This window comes from Lagopus muta, chromosome 28, assembly GCF_023343835.1.
Source record: "Lagopus muta isolate bLagMut1 chromosome 28, bLagMut1 primary, whole genome shotgun sequence".
NCBI classification, from domain to species: Eukaryota; Metazoa; Chordata; class Aves; order Galliformes; family Phasianidae; genus Lagopus; species Lagopus muta.
In genome coordinates this window covers 2,582,223-2,607,521 of record NC_064460.1, presented here as the reverse complement: position 1 = coordinate 2,607,521, position 25,299 = coordinate 2,582,223, and the positions used below count along the sequence as shown (strand labels likewise).

Sequence of the window (25,299 nt, the reverse complement as noted above, 5' to 3'; positions counted from 1 at the left end):
AGGATGGTTCCAAAGCCAAGGGCAACACGGCGGGCGGCCAGCAGGCCAGGTTGGGGGGCCAGCAGCCACCCCCCATCTATCCACCAGGCTCAGCTGTGTGGTTGTGCCTCGGTTTCCCCTTCCCTGAGCGGTGGGGCTCAGCCTTGAGGGGGGAACCCATCGCATTTGGGCTACGGGGACGCATAGGGTGAGGGTGACAACTGGTGGCTCTGCCCCCACAGCTCACAGTGGCGACAGACATCCCTGGATGAACATCTGGAGCTTGGGGACATCAAGGCTGACCTGGCCAGCTTCCGTTCCACCTGGACCAAATACATCCAGGAGAACAAGCAGAAGTGGAAGGAGAGGGCGGCCAGCGGTAGGTGACAGCCACCAGAGCCACCAAACATCCTTTGGTGGTGACCCATGGGATGGTGACCCGTGGGATGGTGACCCATGGAGAGAGACAACCCAATTCGAGGTGACTCCCAAATAAACTGGGTTTTGCTCATCCCCGGGGACCCCCTGAGCGCCCCCTTGTCACCCCACAGGCATCACCAACCAAGTGTCCATCGAGGAGCTGTCACCCTACGAGGAGGAGCCCCCCGTGCCCCCCACCCAGCAGCACAAGCACAATGGCGAGGTGGAATAGCACACGGCCGAGGGTGGGCACCCAAAACATGGGGGCGCCCTGGGGGGCTGCAGCTCGTTTTCGTGCCCAGCCCTGAGCGTCTCCTTCGGGGTGGCAGGTCCTCATCCAACCCAGTGATGCCGTTCAGTCCAAAGTCTTTGATGCCATCGACTTCAGCACCATTCGCAGGGAAGGAGCCGCCGGGGTCCGTGCCAAGAGCATCCCCCGATGGCAGCGCCGGGTCCTGGGGGCCGGGACCCCCGGGATTTCCTCCCATCCTGTGCCAAACCGTCCGCCAAGCCGTGTGGTGCTGATCCACGGCTGATGGCGATGCTGAGCCTCTCACTGCCGCGCCGGAGGGATTTGTCCTTATGGCTTTTTAGAAACCTGCTTCTCGCCCCGCAGGGGATCCAGGTGTTGGGGAAGGGGGTGGTGGCACCGCGGGGGGAGGCAGGGGACCGAAGGATGGAGGAACTGTAAGGGGTTTGCTGTCACTTCGGGCCCCTCTTTTTCTTGCTGGGTCTGTGCTCACGCTGCTGGGTGTCCCCAGGTGTCCCCCTGTGCCGTCCCCATCCCGTCCCACCTGTGGGGAGATGGCAGATGCTGAGATCTGTCCCTATGTTGAGCATTTCCGGCGTGGGGTGGCTTCTGAGTTATGGCTCTCCTGGGTTGGGGACCCTCCTCTGTGGGGCCCGGCCCCAGGGACACCCCAAGGGCAGGGAGCTGGGGCCAGCCGAGTGGAGGGGGGGGCAAAGTTGGTACCCACAGTGGCCCTGAGGTTCTTCCAGCACCCCCAGTTCTGTGCCTCCAGCCCCTATGGCTGCAGTGTGCCGCATGCACTGCTGCCCCTGCTGGATTTCCAGTCCCCCAACCCGGCTCCAAAACACCCCCAGGAGACCCCGCTCCCTCCGGCATCCTGGCACCGGCCTGCTTCAGCATCCTCCAGCATCCCAAGCTCTGGTGTGCTCGAGCATCCTCTGCATCTGGGCTCCACTGTGCTCGAGAATCTCCAGCATCCTGGCTCAATGTGCTCCAGAACCCCAAACCAATGCCCTCCAGCATCTCCAGCATCCTGGCTCTGGTGTGCTTGAGAATCTCCAGCATCCTGGCTCCAACCTCCTCCAGAACCCCAAACTGATGCCATCCTGAACCCGACTTGGAGCGCTCCAGCATCTCCAGCATCCTGGCTCCACTGTGCTCGAGAATCTCCAGCATCCTGTCTCCGACCTCCTCCAGAACCCCAAACTGGAGCTCTCCATCACCCCCCTGCACCCCCTTCAGCTCCATTTTACCCAGCACCCCCCAAATCTCCAGCAACCCGGAGCATCTTCCAGCTCCGTCGTCCTCCCCCCTTCCATGGTGCCTGGATCACCCCACGGCTCCGGCCCGGCCCTGTACATAGCCCAGCACACAGCTGTGTGTCTTTGTACTTTTCTACCATGCGGTCACGTCGTGCCTCCATCACTGCTGGCACAGCTCCGCCTCGCGCCCGCCTGCACACGCATGTGAAATCAAGAGCAGCTGCTAACGAGCAATTAATAAACCGTACGCCACCGCCAGCCCGAGCTCTGAGCCGTGAGGGGAGCCGTGCTCAAGCATTGGGGATCAGGGATGGAATTTGGGGGGGGGGTCCTGGGCTTTCCATGCAGCCACCCGGTGCTGAGCAAGGAGGAGACGCTGCGGAAAGGATCCGTTTAATAGCGGTGTGGCTCAGCTCCTGCGTGGCACTCGTGTGTTCACGTGTGTGTGTGGTGTGTTCACGCATGTTCACGTGTGTCCATTCGTGCCCGCGGCGGCTGTGTGTGCAGTGCAGCACCGGTGTGCCATCGTCCTCCCTCCCCTCAACGAGGAGCTGTGCCCCCAGAATGGAGCGCGAGGGGACCGGGGGGGGTCCTGGGGTCACCCCGGTGGTGGCAGTGGGGACACAGAGGGGGTTTTGTCCCATAGAAAAGGGGGGGGTGGGAAAAGGGGGGGTGAGGAGGGGGGGGGAGATAAAAAAAATCCGTCACGAACGCCGTCGGAATCTTAGAAAACGATTGATAGAAAAAAAGCAGGCGGCGCTTCGGCTCCAATGGGGGCAGCAGCACCTGGGGACGGAGGGACGGAGGGACGTGTGGGGCCAGGGACAGCGGGGGGGGGAGGGGGGGGTGCAGCCACTTCCCTGTCTGCTGTCACCCCCAGCTGCCACGCTGTCCCTGTGCACCGGATCAGTGCCCCCATGGCGTCACCAGTGCGGACACACAGCACCCCAGTCTGCAACCCCAGAGTCCCAGTATGTCCCCAAGTGCCCCAGTATGTCCCCAAGTGTCCCAGTATGTCCCCAAGTGTCCCAGTATGTCCCCAAGAGTCCCACTATGTCCCCAAGTGTCCCAGTATGCACCAGAGCGTCCCAGTATGTCCCCAAGTGTTCCAGTATGCACCTAGAGCATCCCAGTATGTCCCCAAGAGTCCCAGTATGTCCCCAAGTGCCCCAGTATGCACCCAGAGCATCCCAGTATGTCCCCAAGTGTCCCAGTATGCACCCAGAGCGTCCCAGTATGTCCCCAAGTGTCCCAGTATATGCTCACAGCATCCCAGTATGTCCCCAAGTGTCCCAGTATGCACCCAGAGCGTCCCAGTATGTCCCCAAGTGTCCCAGTATGTCCCCAAGTGCCCCAGTATGCACCCAGAGTGTCTCAGTATGCACCCAGAGCGTCCCAGTATGTCCCCCAAGTGTCCCAGTGTGCACCCAGAGAGTCCCAGTATGTCCCCAAGTGTCCCAGTATGCACCCAGAGCGTCCCAGTATGTCCCCAAGTGTCCCAGTGTGCACCCAGAGCATCCCAGTATGTCCCCAAGTGTCCCAGTACACAACCCACATCCTAGTATGCCCACCCCCCTGTCCCCCAGCGTGCTACCCGTGTCCCACTATGCACCCAGAGCACCCCAGTATGTGCTCACAGCATCCCAGTATGTCCCCAAGCGTCCCAGTATGCACCCAGAGCATCCCAGTACGCAGCCCACCTCCCCGTACGCCCCCCAGCCCCCCAGCACGTACCTACAGGCCGCCAGCAGCTCCCTTTCCCCCCGGTGCTATATGAGTGCCCTCATCGCCCGGACTTCGCCGCTCATCCCCGTGGGTCCCTGTGGCGCAAATTGGGGTTGGCTGAGCGCAGACCCCCCACTCCCCCCCCTTCAGCTCCAGGGAAGAAGACAACGGCAATGGCTACTCACTGTCACCTGGGCCACCCTGCTGTGTTGGCTGAGCCTGGGCCAGCAGGCAGCTGCCCCCAGGGCTGTGGCTGTGCTCGGTGTCACCGCGGTGGCAGCAGCCTGGGCTGTGCTCCTGGCCTCCAGCAGCCACCTCGTCGTCCTCCTCGCCCCGCGCCTGCTTGCACAGGTGGTGCTCCACCATCATCTGCAGCTCTGCCAGGCAGGGAGCGTGGCCTGTGTCCCCGAGCCCTCATGATGTCCCCTCTCTGTCCCCCCACCCGGCGAGCTGGGCGGCCACCTGTCCCCATTGGTGGCACCTGCACGCCGTGGCCCTGCATCCCCGTGTCCCCAGCTGTGTGCTCCTGCCCCCTTGGGATCCTCTGTGCCACCGAGGAGGTGGCATCACAACTTGGTCACCCGCGCGTCCCCCGTGGCACCCAGGGAGATGTCACCTGATGTCACCTCAGGTACCTTTCACAGTGGGGGTGGTGCAGTACACCTTCTTCCTCTGCGGGGGGACATGGCCAGACCCGACTGCAAAGCAAGCAGATGAGGGGAGGGGGGAGGTGATGCGATGGGGGGACGCCTCGGGGTGCTGGGGACACCTCAGGTCATCGCCTACCTTCAGCAGGGCATTGGGGAGTCGGTCCTCATCGATCTCTGGGGAAAGCATAGGGACAGAAGGAGAGGGTGGTTAGGGGTGGTGGCACCCCATGGGTCCTTGGTGACCCCCGGAGCACCCCCATGGGGACGTATGGGGATGGGACAGCGCTGCTCCGGGACCCGCTCAGCATCAGGAACAAAGCACAGCGACAACCGACACCTCAGCCCCATCCCTCTGAAGGTGACACGTCGGGGTGGGGGTCCCACAGCCGTCCCCCATGCTGTGAAATCGGGGCTGGCAGGGGCCGCATCCTGACCCCGTTTTGGTTGTCCCGGTGCTGTGACGAAAGTAACCCCAAATACCCAGGGACAGCATTTGGAACGCAGTGTCCCAGCCACCCCAAAAACAAGAGAGATTGAGCCACCCCAAGAGAAGAGACGGATGGGGCAGGAAGCCGGCAGGGTCACATCCCGTCCCCAAAGGCCAGGAGGGGGGAGGAGGGCAGCGAAGCTCTCAAATATCACCTCTGCTCCGCCCCCCCCTCTCCCCTCCATGGCCAACCCCCGGGACGTGCCGGGCATCCCGGGGAGGGCACAGAGCAGGGGGGGTTGAAGACGGGCGTCACCAGCAGCTGCTTCCCCTGGAGATGGATGGGCTGAAACCCGGAGCGCAACGCAGCGCAGCGCACGGCCACCGCTGTCCCCGCGCTGAGCCTCCATTGTGCCACCCGAAGACCCCCGGCCGGACCCCTGGGTGACACCGCGACACAAACGGGGACCCACCTGGGGACGATTGGTCGCTGCTCAGCACCAGGCTGGCCGGCGTCGGTCGGCGTCGACGGATCTGTAAAAGAGGGGGACAAATGTCGGGAACGCCCCAAACTCCATCCCGACCCACATCCTCCCCCCCCCCCCCCCCCCACCGGCACCGCGGCGTCGCCCGCCCGTGTCCTTGTCCCCAAACGGGAGGCGGTGGCTCCTTGGGGACGCTGCCCTGCCCGGCGGCTGAGGGACGCAGGTGGCTTTTTACATCAACATCTCCTTAACGACAAACGGCAGCTAATTATACCGCCGTGCCGGGAAGAGCGTGGGGGACAGAGGCGGCCGTGACAGCGCCGGGGCTCTGCCCTTCCTCGGGGACAGCGCTCGTCACCGTGTCCTTGCCCAAGGTCACCGGCAGCATCCCGCCCCACGGATCGCCTTGTGCCCCTCTGCTTGTCCCGCCGGGGGGCTTGGTGACCCTTCTGAGGGGGTTTGGTGACCCCTTTTGGGGGGTTTTGGTGGCCCTGTCACCCTGTGCCGTGCAGCGGCACCGCGTCCCGCTGCTGCTCGCCCTGCTTCCCCGCTGACCCACTGACTGAGTAGCACCGAATTTCCCGGAGAGGATTCCCTAATGAGCTACGCTGCCTTAATGAGATGCTGATGAGATGCTAACGAACCGGCAGCGACGGAAGCCCCCTCCCCAGCCCCAGCCCCGGCCCAGCCCACCCTGCGGCCCCACCGCCGCTTCAATCCCCCCCCCCGCCCCCCCTCCCCGCATCCTCCCGGTTTGCCATAGAAACCCGCGATCTGGATTTTAAACGGAGGATTAAAAGGGAGACCGAATTCGCCCCCTCCCCATCACCCACCGCTCCCGGCCCACGGCCCCATCGCCGGCCCTTTGTCACCTCTCTCCCCCCCTCCAACCCCCCCCCCCACCTTGGTCACCTCCTCCGCCCCAAGGCTCGGGGTGACAGCGATGGGTTGGGATCTCAGGGCTGGATCTGGGTCATGGGATCCCATCAGAGCGATCCCAAGGCAACCCCGGGCTGCTGGAGCGCCCCAAATGCCCCCCACGGGGACGGAGCCATTGTCACCCCCAGGACAAGGCAGGGGACAGAGGGGTGACCCCCTCAAGGTCACACAGACGCACCTGAGAACCACAGAGCGGCTGCACCCCGATCCCTGCTCAGGGATGGACTCACAGCCCTCCCCATCCCAGCACCCTGCGGTGCTCCAGTCCCCAGTCCTGGAGGGGTCTCTGCTCCCCAGCCCTATAGGGCACTCCATTCCCTGACCCCACAGAGGGATGCTCCATTCTCCAGCCCCACAGAAGGACACTCATGTCCCAGCCCTATAGGACGCTCCATTCCCTGACCCCCACACCCCGTTCCCCAGCCCTACAGAGGGATGCTCAGGTCCTCAGCCCTATAGGACCCTCCATTCCCTGACACTAGAGGGATGCTTTCGTCCCCAGCCCTATAGGACGCTCCATTCCCCAGCCCCACAGAAGGACGCTCAGGTCCCAGCCCTATAGGATGCTCCATTCCCTGACCCCACAGAGGGACGCTTTGTTTCCCAGCCCCAAAGATGGATGCTCAGGTCTTCAGCCTTATGGGGTGCTCCATTCCCTGACCCCATAGACAGACACTCCATTTCCCAGCCCCACGCAGGGATGCTCAGATCCTCAGCCCTATAGGATGCTCCATTCCCTGACCCCACAGAGGGACGTTCCACTCCCCAGCCCCACAGAGGGACACTGGTGTCCCAGCCCTATAGGACGCTCCATTCCCTGACCCCACAAAGGGATGCTCCACTCCCCAGCCCCACAGAGGGACACTGGTGTCCCAGCCCTATAGGATGCTCCATTCCCTGACCCCACAGAGGGTCGCTCAGGTCCCAGCCCTATAGGATGCTCCATTCCCTGACCCCACAGAGGGATGCTCCATTCTCCAGCCCCACAGAAGGACACTCGTGTCCCAGCCTATAGGATGCTCCATTCCCTGACCCCATAGACAGACTCTCCAATCCTGAGCCCCACAGAGGGTCACTCAGGTCCCAGCCCTATAGGACGCTCCATTGCCCGACCCTCACAAAGGGATGCTCCACTCCCAGCCTCACAGGACACTGGTGTCCCAGCCCTATAGGACGCTCCATTCCCTGACCCCATAGACAGACACTCCATTTCCCCAGCCCCACACAGGGATGCTCAGATCCTCAGCCCTATAGGACGCTTTGTTTCCCAGCCCCACAGAGGGACGCTCAGGTCCCAGCCCTATAGGATGCTCCATTCCCTGACCCCACAGAGGGATGCTCAGATCCTCAGGCCCTATAGGATGCTCCATTCTCCAGCCCCACAGAAGGACACTCGTGTCCCAGCCCTATAGGATGCTCCATTCCCTGACCCCATAGACAGACTCTACAATCCTGAGCCCCACAGAAGGACACTGGTGTCCCAGCCCTATAGGACGCCCCATTCCCTGACCCCACAGAGGGACGCTCAGGTCCCAGCCCTATAGGACGCCCCATCCCCCGGCCCCACAGGAGATGCTGGGATCCCCCACCTCTCCGCTCTCCTACCCAGCCTATTTTTAGAGCATCGATTCAGAGCTGCAGCAGCCCCAGCAGCATCATCCCACCGTGGGGACGGCAGCCCTGCGGGGCTCAGTGGGGCTGGGGGTCCCCTTTCCATCCCTCCCATCCTATAGGGCTGATGTAGGGGGGGGGGGGGGCAAAGAACAAAAAAAGGGGGGGGGATTGAGGAGCAGAAAGGAGCTGGAAACCGAATGGATTTGGGAGCAGCTGGGTGGATGCAGCCCAGCCCTGAGCATGACAGAGCAAAGCACAGGGCCAGCCCTGCAGGGCACGGGGGGGCACCCAGAGGAGGGCAGCCCCACATCCCCCCCACAGCCCCCCCCCTACTGAGGAAGAACACAGCATTAAAACCCATTCCACGCGGGGGGGGGGGGGGGGGGGGACACCCCCAAAATTAACCCGAGTTGATGCCAAACCAATGGGGACTTCAGACATCGGCTGAAGAACCGAGAGCTGAGTTGAGCGAAAGGAACCCGCGAGGGACGGCCCCACAGAACTTCCCATCCCAGCTTTATGGGGCGAAGGCTCTCGTTTCCCTCCATCGTTTCCTCCACCATGGAAGACTTTTATCCTCCTGCACCGCCGGGGGTGAGGATACCTTCAGTGGGTTCCCCTATTTAAAAGCTGTGGCCTAACGAGCGAAGGGTGGCGTTCCAAATTAAAGGAAAACTCATTAAAGGGGTTTGGAAAATGAAGGGGGGGGGGGGGGGGGAGGTGAGCCCTCAACCACCCCTAAAAACTACGGGTCCTCAGGGTGGAGAATGAAGGATAGGGTGGTGAGGGTTCCCCACCTGGATTTGGGGTGGCGGAGGGGATGTTGGCACCCTGAGCAGCGGCGCTGTGACCCCCTGCCCCCCTGCACCAGGATGGGGGCATTGGGGGCATTGGGGGGGGGGCTTTGGGGGGCAATGGGTGCAGGGAGGGGGTTGAGGTCAATTTTGGATCCAAATAGGGTCCAATGGGACGCAGCCAAACGCAGCTGGGGGGGGGCAAACTGAGGCAGGGATGGACACAGGACCCCCCAGCCCCCCCCCCTCCCCCATCCCATTGTGCCCCTCAACCCAAGGTGGGTTTGGGGGTCCTTCTCTGAGCCCCCCCCCCCCCCCCTCAGATGGTGCTTGGCCATATTTAACCACAGCGCGATGCTCCCCACAGAGCTCAGCCCCACAACGCTGTACCCCCCTTAGGGTGGGGGGGGGGGTGGGGAGGGGGGGGGGGCAGCACCCTGGGGGTCAGCAGGACCCCATTTATCCGGGGAGGGGAGAGGTGGGGACCCCCTCTATTTTATTCCTGCTGCCTCGCAGAGCTCCTCACACCCAGATGCTGAGGGCACGTGGTCACCCAAAACCCCATCCATGGTCCCCCCCCAAACCCTTTCTATGGTCCCCCAAACCCCATCCATGGTCCCCCCCCCAAAACGCTTTTCCATGGTCCCCCAACCCCATCCATGGTCCCCCCCCAAACCCCATCCATGGTCCCCCCCCAACCCCATCTATGGTCCCCCAACCCCATCTATGGTCCCCCCCCCCAAACCCCATCCATGGTCCCCCCCCAACCCCATCCATGGTCCCCCCAACCCCCATCCATGGTCCCCCCCCCAACCCCATCCATGGTCCCCCCCCAAACCCCATCCATGGTCCCCCCCCCAAACCCCATCCATGGTCCCCCAACCCCATCCATGGTCCCCCCCCCAAACTCCATCCATGATCCCCCCCCCAAACCCCATCCATTGTCCCCCCCCAACCCCATCCATGGTCCCCCCCAAACCCTTTCTATGGTCCCCCCCAAACCCCATCCATGGTCCCCCCCAACCCCATCCATGGTGCCCCCCCAAACCCTTTCTATGGTCCCCCCCAACCCCATCCATGGTCCCCCCCAACCCTTTCCATTGTCCCCCCCCAACCCTTTGCCCTTAAGGACTCCCAGCCCCGACCCTAAATCAGGACCCTCAAGTCTCAGCCCATAGGATTTGGGGCTGGAGGAACTCCTGAGGGCTGCAGGGTGCTGGAGGTGCGTTTGTTCGGGGGACGGGGGGTCAGGGGGGGGTCCGGGGGGGGGGTGTTTCACCCACATTGCCAGCTCTGGGACATGCAATACCTGCTGCTATTCTGGGGCCTCGCGCTGAGCCAAAAGGTTTGGCAATGCGTTCAGAACCCGAATTTGGGTTCTGCCAGCTGTGGGGGTGCTGCCGGCCAACCCGTGTCCGTCTGTCCCCCCCCCCTGTCCCCCCCCACCGTGTCACCCTATAGAGCCAGAGGGCAGGGGAGGGGAGGGGAGGGGAGGATGGGGGGGGGGGGGGGGACACCGCCCTACAGCCACCCCCCCCCCCCCCCCTTCTGCTGGATCCCCTCCAGGGATTGAGCAACACGGGGCTGGTTGTAGGGCCGTGGGGTCCGGGTAAACCTACACCCCCCCCCCCCCCCCTCCCCCCCCCGGCAACCCAAAGGGCCAACACAGAGCCCGCGCCCCATAGCCACCCCACGGGGCAGCGGAGGGATCCCCAGTGCTGACCCCTCAACCCCCCCCCCCCCCCCCCCGTGGTCCCTATGCCGGTATTGGGATCACCGCACCCCCCCCAAACCCCGTGCACCCCCCAAAACGGTGCGGGGACCCCAAGCAGAGCTGTAAGGCACCGGGGGGGGGGGGGCTGTCACAGAGTGGTCCCCACCCCACAGACCTCGGGATGTACGGATTATAGGGGGGGGGGCGGCTCACCCCCATCCATACCCGTGCTGTTGCCCCTTTGGGGGGGGGGGGGCAAAGACCCCCTATTGCAAAGACCCCCCCTTCTTTCCTCCCCTCGTTGTCCCTTGGGGGTCTGCAGAGCAGCCTCCCCCCCCCCCCCTCTTCCTCCTCCTCTCCTCCTCTCTCCCCTCCCGCTCTCCCCACCTGCTCCGCCGCCTCCGGGTCGAGGTGCGGCTCCAGCAGCGGCACGGTGAATTGGATTTTACGGGGCCCGTTGGGGTTCCATGGCGGGCAGCTCCTCCGGTGCCGTTACCCGGTGCTCACCGGCGGCTCCCGGTGCCGCCCCGCCCCGCCCCGCCCCGGTTCTGCTCCGCTCCTCCGCCGCCGCCGCCGCTCCCGGTCCCGAACGCCGCACCGCTCCGCCCCACAGCGCGGCCCCATTGGTTGGAAGAGGCCCCGGGAGGGGAACGGGGCGGACGGACGGACGGACGGACGGGGAGAGCGGCGGGGATGGGCAGGTGGAGCGGAGAGCGGAGAGAGGGAACGGACACGTGGACAGAAGGACGGACGCACGGGCGGGAGGACGGACGGACGGACGGACGGATGGATGGATGGATGGATGGGCAGAAGGGCAGGCGTACGGACAGAAGGACGGACACACGGCTAGAAGGGCGGACACACGGACAGCAGGGCGGCCATGCGGGCAGGAGGGCAGAAAAGGAGTCAGAAAGACAGACAGGAGGACAGACTGAGGGACAGACAGGCACACGGGACACAGGGATGGACACACGGACACACACAAGGACACAAAGGCAGACAAACGGACTCCGGGACGGACACACGGACGGAGTGACCCGAGGGGGTGGGAGCACGGGGAAGGGGGTGGCCGGGGGGGGGGACGGACGGACGGACACGACACAAGAGGACGCACAGCGCCAGGACGCACGGCCACGTGGAGCGGGACCCCTGAGCACGGGACGTAGGGACGGACAGACACACGGACACGTTGCACACACGTGGGCAATGCGCGTGCAAAGTCCGCACGTGCTGCTGCCGGCACCGCTGCCCTCGGTGCAAATTCCCCTTCTCCGCATCGATCGCCCGCACCGCTCCTCCCCCCCCCGTTCCCCCGCAGGGCACGGCGACCCACAGCGGCGGCCCCATGACTTGTAGGGCGATGTGGGGCGCGGTGTCGTCGTCCCCATCCCCCCCCCCCCCCCCCCCCCTCCCAACCCGTGGCGGTGGACGGGCCGGAGATTGGCGGCTCTCCCTGGATACAGCCCTACAAAAGAGGACGGACAGTTCAAGGATGGAGACCCCCGGTGCCCCCCCATAATGTTGGCTTGGAGGCTGCCATACTGCAGCCCCCCCCACCCCGGGGGTGAAGGGGGGCGGAGGAAGCATTTCCGTGTGCCCCATATCCCATAGGGGACGCGGTGACCCCCAGCTCTGACCTCCAGCCCGGCAGCTGCTGCTGTTGGGCATTGGGGAGGATTAGACTGGAGCTGGTGAGAAAGAAAGAGCCGCCCCCCCTCCCTCAGCACATCCTAATTAAAACCCAACTCCGCCCCTCCAACCCCCCCCCTCCATTCATCCACGCTGTGTCCCCATAAGGGAGCTGCCAGCCCCCCTGCTGCCATAGGGCCCCATAGAACTCTGCACCCCCCCCATGCAAGGTGTGACACCCCCAGGGTGGGCACAGGGACGCACTCAGGTGTCCTTTGCTCCACATCATCCATCCCTGGATTCTAGTGGGGTCTGTGGGGCCCTTTTCCCATATCTCCTCTCCCCATTCCTTCCTCCTTGCCCCCTCCTGTCCATCTGCTGTTCCCCATCCCTTCTTCCCTGCCCTTTTTCCCCTCTTTTCCCCCATCTCTTGTCCCCATTCCCTCTTCCCTGTCCCCCGTTCCCCATTTCTTGCCCCTATCCCATGTCCCTTGTTCTCTACTCCCTGTCCCCAATCCTTTCTCCCCTGTCCCATCCCTGTTCAGCCCCCCACCCCTTTCCCTGCATGGGGCATGAACTGCTACATTTTGGTCTTCCACCACCCTCAGTGCCCCCATGACCCGATGGCCATCTGGCTCCTTCCCCAAAGCCACCCAGGTCCCCCCCCCCCAAGTAGCCCAGCTACATTCCTTCCACCATCACACCCCCATGTGGGGAATCCCATTCCCACCTACTATGGGGCAACGGAGAGCCTTGAACGAGGGACACAAACCCCAAAGATCCCAAAGGCCCCAAATCCTGGATCCCAACCTTCCAGGCTGCGGGGATGCAGGTGGGGATGCAGTGGGGATGCAGTGGGGATGCAGGTGGGGATGCAGTGGGGATGCAGGTGGGGATGCAGATGGGGATGCAGATGGGGATGCAGATGGGGATGCAGGTGGGGATGCAGATGGGGATGCAGGTGGGGATGCAGTGGGGATGCAGTGGGGATGCAGTGGGGATGCAGTGGGGATGCAGTGGGGATGCAGTGGGGATACAGGTGGGGATGCAGTGGGGATGCAGTGGGGATGAGGTGGGGATGCAGTGGGGATGCAGTGGGGATGCAGTGGGGATGTAGGTGGGGATGCAGTGGGGATGCAGTGGGGATGCAGGTGGGGATGCAGTGGGGATGCAGTGGGGATGCAGGTGGGGATGCAGTGGGGATGCAGTGGGGATGCAGTGGGGATGCAGTGGGGATGTAGGTGGGGATGCAGTGGGGATGCAGTGGGGATGCAGGTGGGGATGCAGTGGGGATGCAGTGGGGATGCAGTGGGGATGTAGGTGGGGATGCAGTGGGGATGCAGTGGGGATGCAGGTGGGGATGCAGTGGGGATGCAGTGGGGATGCAGGTGGGGATGCAGTGGGGATGCAGTGGGGATGCAATGGGGATGCAATGGGGATGCAATGGGGATGCAGGTGGGGATGCAGTGGGGATGCAGTGGGGATGCAGTGGGGATGCAGTGGGGATGCAATGGGGATGCAGTGGGGATGCAGTGGGGATGCAGTGGGGATGCAATGGGGCAGTGCTGCAGCCGCCCAGTCTGTCACAGAGCTGCCATCACTTATTCATGGCTCCGGCAGCAGGAATCTGCTTAAGTAGGTCAGGAAAGGGGCGGGGGAGGGGGGTGTTGTGGGGCTGCTTAATCCCCCCCCTCCCCGCCGGGTGCTGGGCTGGGCTCTCCATATCCCCCCCTGGTTTGAACGGGTGATGGAGCAGAGGTGGGATGCGTCCCCAAGGTGCACTGTGTGAATTGGGGGGGGGGGACAGGGGGGACGGCAGTGGGATGGATGCTGTGGGTCTGGGCGGGAGGCGATGCTGGCATCCCTTTGTCTGATGGGTCGTGTTCTCCATCCTCACCAGAAAACGGGATGGGGGAAAAATCCACCAGGAGGAGTTGCCCAAATCCGTGTGAGCCCCCCCCGGACCACCCCCCCCCACTCCCCCCATTTCCTTTGGGTCCCTCCCTGATGTCACGCAGAGTGAATTATTGATGCCCAAAGCACTCGTGTGCCCTCAGCTCCCCCATCCCTGTGATGCTGCAGTGGGGTTGGTGACCCCGAGAGGGCTGTGCCCCAGCCTGGGGGTCAGTGCTGCATCCCCACGGCGCTGCCCCAGACGTTATGGGGCAAGGGAGAGCCTCGAACAAGGGACACAAATCCCAAAGATCCCAAAGACCCCAAATCCTGGATCCCAACCTTCCAGGCTGTGGGGATGCAGTGGGGATGCAGTGGGGATGCAGTGGGGATGCAGGTGGGGATGCAGGTGGGGATGCAGGTGGGGATGCAGTGGGGATGCAGTGGGGATGCAGTGGGGATGCAGTGGGGATGCAGTGGGGATGCAGTGGGGATGCAGGTGGGGATGCAGTGGGGATGCAGGTGGGGATGCAGTGGGGATGCAGTGGGGATGCAGTGGGGATGCAGTGGGGATGCAGGTGGGGATGCAGTGGAGATGCAGTGGGGATGCAGTGGGGATGCAGGTGGGGATGCAGTGGGGATGCAGTGGGGATGCAGGTGGGGATGCAGGTGGGGATGCAGGTGGGGATGCAGGTGGGGATGCAGTGGGGATGCAGTGGGGATGCAGTGGGGATGCAGTGGGGATGCAGTGGGGATGCAGGTGGGGATGCAGTGGGGATGCAGGTGGGGATGCAGTGGGGATGCAGTGGGGATGCAGTGGGGATGCAGTGGGGATGCAGGTGGGGATGCAGTGGGGATGCAGGTGGGGATGCAGTGGAGATGCAGTGGGGATGCAGTGGGGATGCAGGTGGGGATGCAGTGGGGATGCAGTGGGGATGCAGTGGGGATGCAGGTGGGGATGCAGTGGGGATGCAGTGGGGATGCAATGGGGATGCAGGTGGGGATGCAGGTGGGGATGCAATGGGGATGCAGGTGGGGATGCAGTGGGGATGCAGTGGGGATGCAGGTGGGGATGCAGTGGGGATGCAGTGGGGATGCAGTGGGGATGCAGGTGGGGATGCAGGTGGGGATGCAGATGGGGATGCAGATGGGGATGCAGTGGGGATGCAGTGGGGATGCAGTGGGGATGCAGTGGGGATGTGGTGGGGAGATGCAGTGGGGATGCAGTGGGGATGCAGTGGGGATGCAGATGGGGATGCAGTGGGGATGCAGTGGGGATGTGGTGGGGATGCAGTGGGGATGCAGTGGAGATGCAGTGGGATGCTCCTGCTTGATTCGGGGTCCATCTCAATGGGGAACAACGGGTCACCCCCATTGCACCCTGCACTGTTCTCCCCTGAAGACCCACAGCTGGGGGAGGACCTCGTTAGTGCCATCAGCAATTAACTGCCGCTCTGTGGGTCACCTCCATGCTGCTCCTCGCCAGGCTTTGACTGGGAAACGCCGCCCGGCTTCCATCCATCCCAACAACCCAATGGGATCCAGGGGATGCCAAGTCTATGGGTGGGGGGGGTTGGGGGAAATGAGGTGGGGGGGGAGCGAGGGGGGGGAGCGGGGTTTGGTGGTGATGATGTTGGGATGGGATCCGGGGGGGCCACGTGTCCCTCAAAACGATGCCCCCCCCCTGTGCCCCGAAATCCCTGGGTCACCCCAAAGCGGGGTGGGGGATGGAGGAATGCTGGATGGGACCCAAGGGTTGAAAGCTCTGAGAGTCGTTTTGGAGTCGAACGGGAGGAGATTGCTTCGTGCTCTGGGCCTGGAGAAAAGCCAGAGGAAGGATGTGAGGCGGGCAGAGGCATTCGCTGCCCTCTGCAGAGCTGAACCCACCGATCCAAGGGCGGCGGGGCCGGGAAAGGGGCTTGGAAACACCTGAAAAAGGGCAGAGCGGGGTGGGACAAAGCAATGGTTAAATCAGGGCTCCATCCACAAACAATCCAGGGCTAAAAATATCCCTCCTCTGGGCAGCACCATTCCAGGAGAGCGATCCCACAGCATCGACTCGTTGCCTTTTTTGAAGGGATCGTGGCTTTGATAGAGCCGCACCGGGACGGGGTCACCCCACAGCCGCTGCTCTGCTGGGGGAGAAAAGCCACCGACGTGGAGCCGGGGAGGAAAGGGTTAAAGCCATCTTCATCCCAACGCTCTTCCTCGGCCCCTTCCGTCCTTCGCTGCTTCCATCCCGTCGGGTTTGGTGGTCCGTAGGTCCACTGTATCGTCCTAGAGGTGAGCGTCCCCATCTCTGTCCCCGTCCTTCTGTCCTTCCGTCCCTGTGGCGCCAGGTTCTCTCAGCCCAGCCCTGCAGGAGATGCCGCAAGGTGAGGATGTGGAGATGCCGTCACGCATAAAAGGAATAAAAGGATTTTGGGGACCAACCCTGAGCTCTGCCAGCACATCTTCAACCCCCTGCTGCTGATCCCGGTCCCCCCTCAGCCCCTTATTGGGGTTTGGGTGCTGATAACAGCCTGCATCTCTTTATCAGCACAGGGGCACCTGCAGCTTGGCACAGCACATCAGGCTTTAGGATCCCAGACCCCTTTGGGTCCCCAGTTGCTCCATCATCCCTTTATGAAGCCCTCATTGAGTGCCAGCTTCTAATTAACCCCCCCCCCCCCCCCACGTCAGAGCCTCATTAAGTTTTTCCCGTCGTGGCGGCGGATGTGGGTCAACGTTTGAGGTTTTGGCTGTTGATGTTTCTTTTTTTTTTTACTTTTTTTTTTTATTATTTCCTCTTCCAAACAGATGAATTTCCTCCCTCCCTGCTGACGACAGATGCTGGCAGGGGCCGGGCGCAGTGGCGGGGCAGGGGGGACGCGGACGATGGACCCTCAGTAGGGTGAGGGAGCACCCTGTGCCCCCCCGGTGTGGGTGAGCGATGGGGATGGGGGTGGGGTTGCAGCCAATGGTGAGGATTTGGGGGGGGAGGGGAGAGAGGGGGGGGTGCTGTGGGATGGGGGGTGGGAGATGGAGATGGGTGGAGGTGGGTTTGGGGTGGTGGGTGATGGAGGGGTGCGTCCTTGGAGAGAGAACAGAGCTCTGTGCCTGGGGGACAGAGAGGGGCTGGGGGGCAGGAGGGTGATGGGGACAGGAGGGTGATGGGGACAAGAGGGGGAGGTGGGGACAAAAGAGGGTGGTGGGGATGGGGTCCAGGGGTGGCACAGTTTAGGGTGGGGAAGGTCTGGCACGCAATGGGGTCGCGTCAGGCCTCCGATCTGCATGCCATGTGCCTGAGATCCCTTCTGTGCCATGCAGTGCCCCCTCTGTTCTTTGGGGATGGGCAGTTTGAGGGCTGGGGGTGGTTCTGGAGGGGTCCTGGGGGGTGGGGGGGGGTCACAGAATCTGCCTGCAGTTTCTGGGTGATTCGTAGGGGGAAGGCCCTGGCCACGTGTCTATGGTCAGGTTGGGTTTGCTGAGCCTCCAGCTATGGGGCTGCTGCTTGTGAGCCCCCCATCACCCCATTCCATAGCCTGGCCCCATATGGGGTGGGGGGGGGGGGGGTCCAGGATGTGACCCTGTGCAGCCAGAGGTGCCTGGGGAGGGGGGAGGGGGGGGTCATGCTGGCCCTGCACCCAGCCTGGTGGGAGGTGAAATGGGGAAATGGTGACATGGTGACACGGTGACATGAATGCGCTGCGTTCGCATCCTCCCTCCTCTGGGGACTTTCTGCACAGCTGCAGCCCCAGAGGCATTTGGGGGTGGGGGGGGGGTGGAACAGTTATTGCACCCAGAGATGGAACTGTGGCTCCTTCACCCATGGGTGCAGGGAGATCGATGGCTGCTGGGGCGAAGGGTGCTGCTGGGGGGCTCTGAACACAGCCAGGATTGGTGCCATGGCAGAGGGGGAGGGGATGAGCGACCCCACGGGTGACGCAGTGGGGCACAGGGTGGGAAGCGTCTGCAGGGCAGAAACAGCTGGGAACATCTGGATGGGAAATGGGGGAGGGGGGGGTAAGGGAGGGGTGTGAGGGACGCTGAGTGGTGATGGACCCACAGGGTGGGGGTGGGGATGGGATGGGATGGGATGGGATGGGATGGGATGGGATGGGATGGGATGGGATGGGGATGGGGATGGGGATGGCAATGAGGGTGAGGATGGGATGGGATGGGATGGGATGGGATGGGATGGGGTGGGGTGGGATGGGGATGGGGATGGCAATGAGGGTGAGGATGGGATGGGATGGGATGGGATGGGATGGGATGGGATGGGATGGGATGGGGGTGGGATGGGGATGGCAATGAGGGTGAGGATGGGATGGGCTGGGATAGGATGGGGATGGGATGGGGATGGGAATGGGGATGGGATGGGATGGGGTGGGGATGGATGAGGGTGAGGATGGGATGGGATGGGATGGGGATGGGGATGGCAATGAGGGTGAGGATGGGATGGGATGGGATGGGATGGGATGGGGGTGGGATGGGGATGGGATGGGGTTGGGATGGGATGGGATGGGGTTGGGATGGGATGGGATGGGATGGGATGGGATGGGATGGGATGGGATGGAATGGAATGGGGGATGGGGATGGATGAGGGTGAGGATGGGATGGGATGGGATGGGATGGGATGGGGATGGCAATGAGGGTGAGGATGGAAGGGGTGTTGCTTGAGGACTGAATGGGATATGGGTAGGATGGGAAAGCTCTTTCCTATGGGAAGTGCCAGGCTCTAAAAAACCCCATAGGGGATCCCGAAAGAGTTGCTTTCTGGTGCTGTGCAGCTTACCTCAAGACGCTGCGGCGGTGCTGTGTGGGGCTGCTGTGCAAAGTGGGTGAGGAATGCCCCAAACTTCAGGGCTCCCCAATCCCCGCAGGGTCTCCCGGTGCTGCCATGGAGGGGTCCTCAGTGCTCAGCCCCTCCTCATGGCAGAAACGGCGCGCCTGGGCCCGGCAGAGCCGCTGCTGGAGGACCACAGTGGTGGAGGAGGAGGCGGCTGCAGCCATGCAGGACATCCCAGAGCTGCAGTCACCCCACCTGGACGACGTCTTCCTCGAAGGTCCGCGATGCCCGCGTGCAAACGGGGGTCTGCGCACGGGATGCGTGCGTGCAGAGGGTTGTGTGCTCACCAGCGCATCGTTTCACGTGCTGCGTGTGTGTGTGCAGTGCACATCAGTGCTTGCAAGCGGCTGTGCACGTCCCTGAGCTTGGCAGCCAGCTCTGCACCGCGCCGAGTTGGTGACCACAGCAAACCCGGCTCCCTCGTGCTGCTTTATCTCATCTCTGCTCCCCGCAGGAAGCTCCTCCAGCAAGATAGAGACGTGGCTGCAGGACTGCGGGTGAGCTGCGGGGCCATGGGGGGCACGGTGCCTCCCTGTCCGTTCCTTGGGGCTTTCTGCACCCGGGGGGGGGGATGCTGGAGCCGCACAGGAGCTGCAGGCACGCAGGCATCGTGCAGGAGGCACCGCTGTCCCTTCGCTCTGTGCTCAGCCACCCTGGTGCTGGGGATGCTGTGCTCACCCTCTGAGCGTCCCCCCCCCGGCCACGCCGTCCAACCCAACCTCATCCCCACCCCTCACCCCTCATCCCACCGTGCTCAAATCCCCCCTTTCCCAACCCCGCACCCCCAGCATGGTGCAGTGCAGCACTGCTGGACCTCACGGGGTTTTGCTCCGGGTTCAGGTCGTCCTTGGAGGCGCTGCCGGACGAGCTGTGCTCACTGGGTCCCTACGGTAGGCGGGCGCTCTGTGGGGCACAGCATGGAGGGGCTGAGGGTGGGGGTCTCCCCTCTGATCCCCGATGCTGTCTTGCAGGCTGTGGGAGCAGCAGCACCAGCTTTGAGGACGACCTGACGCTGGGAGCTGAAGGTAGCAGCCACCCCCGGGGGTCCCTTCCTGTCCCCAACGCTCTGAGCATCCCTGGAGGATGCAGGGACAGGGAGCACACCTATGGGGAGAGGCTGTTTGTCCCGGATGGTTTCGCTGCGGTCAGAGGGGCTGCAGACACAGGGCCTGTCCCCAAACCTCCCCAGATGTCCCCTCCCATTCCCTGCCACCTCTCTGCTTCCTTTTTGCAGCTCTTCTGCTACCAGGCAACGATCAAACCTTCGGCAGGTGAGAGCAGGACCCCATCCCTGCACATCCCCACCTCTCAGCCCCGCTGCTGCCAGCGCTGCTCTGTCCCCAGGGTTGTCCCCAGGCTGTGACACCGCGTGGCATCTCTCCATGCAGGGCTCTGCAGGGCGGACGCCTCAGCCTGGGGCACAGCATGGCATCCAGCGCGCCCTCGGGCCTCACCAACCGCACCGGCTCCAGGTGGGGACCCTGATGGGTGCGGGGTCGTCCTCCCATGAGACCCATTCCCACAACAACCAAACCCTACACCTACCCTACATCCACCCTACATGCACCCTATATCCAACCCTACATCCACCCTAAATCCAACCCTACATCCACCCTACACCCAACCCCACATCCAACCGCACATCCAACCCTATATCCCCCCCTACGTCCACCCTACACCCAACCTTACATCTACCCTACATCCACCTTATATCCAACCCTACATCCAACCCTATATCCACCCCACATCCACCCTATACCCAACCCTACATTCACCCTACATCCACCCCTATGTCCACCTTATATCCAACCCTACATCCACCCTACACCCAACCCCGCATCCAACCCTACATCCAACCCTATATCCACCCCTACGTCCACCCTACATCCACCTTATATCCAACCCTACACACAACCCTATATCCACCCCACATCCACCCTACACCCAACCCTACATCCACCCCTATGTCCGCCTTATATCCAACCCTACATCCACCCTACACCCAACCCCGCATCCAACCCTACATCCACCTTATATCCAACCCTACACACAACCCTACATCCAATCCCACATCCACCCCACATCCAACCCTATATCCACCCTACATCCACCCTACATCCACCCTACACCCAATCCCACACCCAAACCCTACATCCACCCTACATCCACCCCACATCCACCCCACATCCACCCCACACCCAAACCCTACATCCACCCTACACACAACCCTACGTCCATCCTTTATCTAACCCTAATTCGACATCTATCCCTAACCCCATATCCACCCTACATGCACCCTATATCCAATCCTACACCCAACCCTACATCCAAACCCTACACCCAACCCTACATCCACCCTACATCCACCCTATATCCACCCTACACCCAACCCTACACCCTACATCCACCTTATATCCAACCCTACACCCAACCCTACATCCACCCTACATCCAACCCTACACCCAACCCTACATCCACCCCACATCCACCCTACATCCATTCTATATCCAACCCCACATCCACCCTACATCCACCCCACATCCACCCTACATCCACCCTACATCCACCCTACATCCACCCTACATCCACCTTATATCCAACCCTACACACAACCCTACATCCAATCCCACATCCACCCCACATCCAACCCTATATCCACCCTACATCCACCCTACACCCAACCCCACACCCAAACCCTACATCCACCCTACATCCACCCCACATCCACCCCACATCCACCCCACATCCACCCTACATCCACCCTAAACCCAACCCCACATCCATTCTATACCCAACCCCACATCCACCCCACATCCACCCCACACCCAAACCCTACATCCACTCCACATCCACCCCACATCCACTCTACATCCACCCAAAACCCAACCCTACATCCACCCCACATCAATTCTATACCCAACCCCACATTCACCCCACAACCAAACCCTACATCCACCCTAAACCCAATCCTACACCCACCCCACATCCATTCTACACCCAACCCCACCTCCACCCTACACCCATCCCTAACCCTACACCCCTTCCCCCCTGCAGCATCTCCGAGGTTCTCGATTGGTGCCAGGCAGACGCTGAGGAGATCCTCTACAATTTGGGATTTGTGCAGCCCGGGCCGGGCGCTGTGGCTCGGATCCCTTCACGTTTCTTCTCCTCCCCATCCCGAGCCAAAGGCATCGACTTCCAGCTCTTCCTGAAGGCCCAGGTGCGGCGCTTGGAGATGGAGGATCCCTGCCTGATGCTGGCCAGTGAGTGGCACTGGGGGGAGGACGATATGGGGGGAGGGGGGCTGCGTTCTGAGCTTGTCCCCCTGCCCTGCCTGTTGGAGCTGGGGCTGATCTGCTGAGCTGTGCTTTGTTCCGTGGGGGTGGAGCTACACCTCCCCATAGAAAGTGGGGACGGTTCTCATGCATCAGTTCCCCCATAGAAACTGGGAACTGTGGTCCTGTGTGTCTTTCCCCCCATAGAAGCTGGGGACAGTGGACCCATGCATCAGATGCCCCATAGAAACTGGGAAACCGTGGTCCTGTGCCTCAGTTTCCCCATGGAAAGGGGGAATTGTGGTCCTGTGTGTCCGTCCCCCCCATAGAAACTGGGAATGGTGGTGGCCTCATGCCTTGGTTCCCCCATAGACTGGGGATGGTTGTCCTGTGTATCTGTTCCCCTATAGAAATTGGGGATGGGGTCCCACGCTTCAGTTCCCCTATAGGAATTGGGGATGGGGTCCCACGCTTCAGTTCCCCTATAGAAATTGGGGAATCGAGGTCCTGTGCCTCAGTTTCCCTATGGAAGCGGAGTGCCGCTCCATTTTCCCAGCTGATCAGAGCATGACCAGCTGCCAGCACCCACATAAAGCCCCCCTACCCTTTCTGACCCCCCCGATCATCCCTCCCCCCTTTCCTTTACCCCCTTCCTGTCCTCCTCAGGTCGCTTCCAACAGGTCCAGGCTCTGGCTGCCACAGCAGACGCCTTCTTCTGCCTCTATTCCTACGTCTCCAAGACCCCCCTGCAGCGCATTTCCCCTTTGCACCTCACCTGGACCGACCCCGGCATCCCCGAAATCCGCATCCCCCCCTCCCAGCCCCCCACCCTCTCACCCGCAGAGCGTCTGAGGGCGGCCGTGTCCAAGATGTGTCTGTATGCCCCCCCCCGGGCCGGGGGTTCCCTGGGCAGGGTGGTGCGGGAGGTGCTGGAGCGCAGCCGGGAGGAGAGGTTTTGCTTTGACCCCGATGATGTGGAAAGGTTGGGGGGAGCTGCTGGTTGTGGGGCGGCTGTTGGGACGTCGCCACGTGGAGGTGGGGGGTCCTCGTGGCTCGATCAGGGGGTCCCCATGTGTCACCATCAGCGAGGCATGGAGATGGCTGTGAGATGTGGCCAAAACTCCACGGCGGGGGCTCTGCTGTGGGCAAGGGACGCCCCGTGCCCCCCAGGAACAGGACGGGGTGACACAGAGGATGGACAACCATGGGTGAATGTCACCTCGTCCCCAGCGCCGGGTGCAGTGACCACAAATGACAGCTGGCTGCGTGCCCCCCCTGCACAGCCGGGACACAACGGGGACTCAGAGACCCCCCCCAGGGGGTCAAAAGGGGGGCAGCACCCAGGAGAGCCCCCACACCTCCATGGGGCGCCACCCCCTCCGTCCCACTGCGCAGCGGGTGGAGACCAGTGGGGTCAGCAGAGCAGAGGATGGAGCGGAGGATGGCGCTGGGTGGGTGATGCTGACCGGCAGCAGAGCGACGCAACGAGGCTGCAGCCCCCCAGGAAAGGTCCCACTGCAGGGAGCTTCGCCTCCCACCACCCCAACCGGGCTGAGAACAACGAAGCCGCGGACTCCTTCGAGATGGAAGAGGTGAGGGGGGCAGCGCTGCTGCTGGGGAGGGGGCTGCAGGTGGGCAGCGGGGCGGGCAGGAGGATACAGAGCAGAAAGCGGCCCTGGTGGGTCAGCAAGGAGGAAGGCCGGCAGGGTCTGAATGATTGAGAGCTTCACATGGAGCATCTTCCAGGGGGGAGCTGTGGGGAGAGCCGTCCTGCTGCGCACACGCCTGCGTGCACGCGTTGAAATGCTTGCACACCAAACATGCTTGCACACACCTCTGCACCCACATGTAGAGCAACCCTGTTCCATGCACACATGTTCCATGCACACATGCTCCATGCACACGTGTTCCATGCACACATGCTCCATGCACACATGTTCCATGCACACGTGCTCCATGCACACATGTTCCATGCACACATGCTCCATGCACACATGTTCCGTGCACACATGCTCCATGCACACATGTTCCATGCACACATGCTCCATGCACACGTATTCCATGCACACACGCTCCATGCACACGTGTTCAATGCACACGTGTTCCATGCACACATGCTCCATGCACACATGCTCCATGCACACGTGTTCCATGCACACATGCTCCATGCACACATGCTCCATGCACACACGTTCCATGCACACGTGTTCCATGCACACATGTTCCATACACACATGCTCCATGCACACATGCTCCATGCACACGTTCCATGCACACATGCTCCATGCACACATGTTCCATGCACACATGTTCCATGCACACATGTTCCATGCACACGTGCTCCAGCCCCTGTTTGGCACAACCTGCGCCCTGTTGTGATCATGCAGGTGGTGAGCGACAGCGACGAGGATGGTGATGATGACGATGATGAAGATGATGACGACGATGATGAAGACACCAGCTGCTCCGTGAGGTTCCGCAGAAGTAAGCCGTGCCTCTTCCCACCCGTGCGCACAGGTTGAGAGGGGTTTGTGGGGGGTGCAGAGGCGCAGCGCATCCCATCCCCACGCTCCAGGTTTGATGCTGTACGGAGTCGGTGGGCATTCGGACAGCAGCGGCTTCGTGGAGGAGCCCCTTCCTGAGCAGACAGACTGAGCCCACCGGGGGTCTCCTGCCTGCACCACCTCCCCCCTCTTCCCACCCAACCTCCAGCACCGGAGTGCAACAACGAGTGCAGGAAAGTTTGCACCGCTGCGCTTCAGGCGACGGAACCCATCCTCAGCCCAGAGCTGAGCACTGTGTGGACACTTGTGTGTGTGTGTGTGTGTGCAAATGCATGCACAAGTATGTTGGATGCACCCAAAACTCAGGACTGGCACCTGCACCATCCCCCCCCCTCCCCTCCTTCTCCCTCCTCTGCCCCTTTTCCTCGGGGCTTCACTTGCACTTTGGAGTTGGCTGCTCCCCCGGCGCTTGGAACACTAGGATGGGGGTTTTGCTGGGGAATAGCTGACAGCACACTGGAAATAAAGGTCCCAATGGGATCAGGCCGTGTCCCTGCACTGCTGGGGGGTCCCGAGGATGAGGGCGAGGGCTGCGTGTGGCTCTCAGGGTGCGCAAAGTCGGAGGAGGTGCTGCCTTTGGGCATGAGTCATGCAGCGCTCGCTGTTCAGGGTTTATTTTGCTCTCCATCTCTTCTCACCCCTCCGAAGCCTCTCTCTCCTGTTTCCTTATCTGGGTGCTTTATGGCTCCGGGCCTGTTCTACATCTTCCTGCCACCTTATCTTTATGGCTCTGCTGTTCTTCCTCTCCTTGCAGCTCTGGCATCCGAACGAAACCGCGGTGATGCTCTGCAGGACCGCAGCCTTAACCCCTCCCGCTCTGCTCCCAACTGGGGCAACCAAACATTGGG

At 62.4% G+C, this 25,299-nt stretch overlaps 2 protein-coding genes and 1 long non-coding RNA gene across 4 annotated transcripts; 2 read left to right on the top strand and 1 right to left on the bottom strand.

Moving 5' to 3' along the window:
* Nucleotides 1-639, top strand: LOC125685514 (uncharacterized). Its single transcript, XR_007373459.1, has 3 exons — nt 1-49; nt 222-358; nt 531-639. It is a non-coding gene; the product is annotated as an uncharacterized LOC125685514 (long non-coding RNA).
* Nucleotides 640-2,630: 1,991 nt separating this feature from the next.
* On the bottom strand, nt 2,631-10,748 carry PPP1R1A (protein phosphatase 1 regulatory inhibitor subunit 1A; the record flags this gene model as incomplete). Its single annotated transcript, XM_048928376.1, is given in 8 exon segments — nt 2,631-2,697; nt 3,646-3,731; nt 3,822-4,013; nt 4,272-4,313; nt 4,316-4,334; nt 4,423-4,460; nt 5,187-5,247; nt 10,647-10,748. Coding segments are annotated over 7 exon segments (540 nt in total), but the record flags the coding sequence as incomplete, so codon positions are not given.
* Nucleotides 10,749-15,705: 4,957 nt separating this feature from the next.
* Nucleotides 15,706-24,913, top strand: TESPA1 (thymocyte expressed, positive selection associated 1). Of its 2 annotated transcripts, none has more exons than XM_048928712.1 (12): nt 15,706-16,064; nt 16,581-16,674; nt 18,647-18,829; nt 19,067-19,109; nt 19,453-19,502; nt 19,584-19,637; nt 19,847-19,883; nt 20,001-20,084; nt 21,667-21,875; nt 22,554-23,479; nt 24,275-24,371; nt 24,463-24,913. In XM_048928712.1, exons 3-12 carry the CDS (start codon nt 18,664-18,666, stop codon nt 24,540-24,542), a joined length of 1,746 nt encoding a protein of 581 aa, XP_048784669.1. In that variant the 5' UTR covers nt 15,706-16,064; nt 16,581-16,674; nt 18,647-18,663; the 3' UTR covers nt 24,543-24,913. The 2 variants fall into 2 exon arrangements, with proteins under 2 accessions (XP_048784669.1, XP_048784668.1); XM_048928711.1 differs by having other exon boundaries at nt 16,581-16,706.
* The last annotated feature ends 386 nt before the right edge of the window (nt 24,914-25,299 follow it).

Coding starts and splice junctions, on each gene's coding strand:
- TESPA1 (XM_048928712.1), top strand. CDS start 18,664: ATGGAGGGGTCCTCAGTGCTCAGCCCCTCCTCATGGCAGAAACGGCGC. Junction 19,110..19,452: donor ACGTGGCTGCAGGACTGCGG/GTGAGCTGCGGG, acceptor CTCCGGGTTCAG/GTCGTCCTTGGAGGCGCTGC. Junction 23,480..24,274: donor ACTCCTTCGAGATGGAAGAG/GTGAGGGGGGCA, acceptor GTGATCATGCAG/GTGGTGAGCGACAGCGACGA.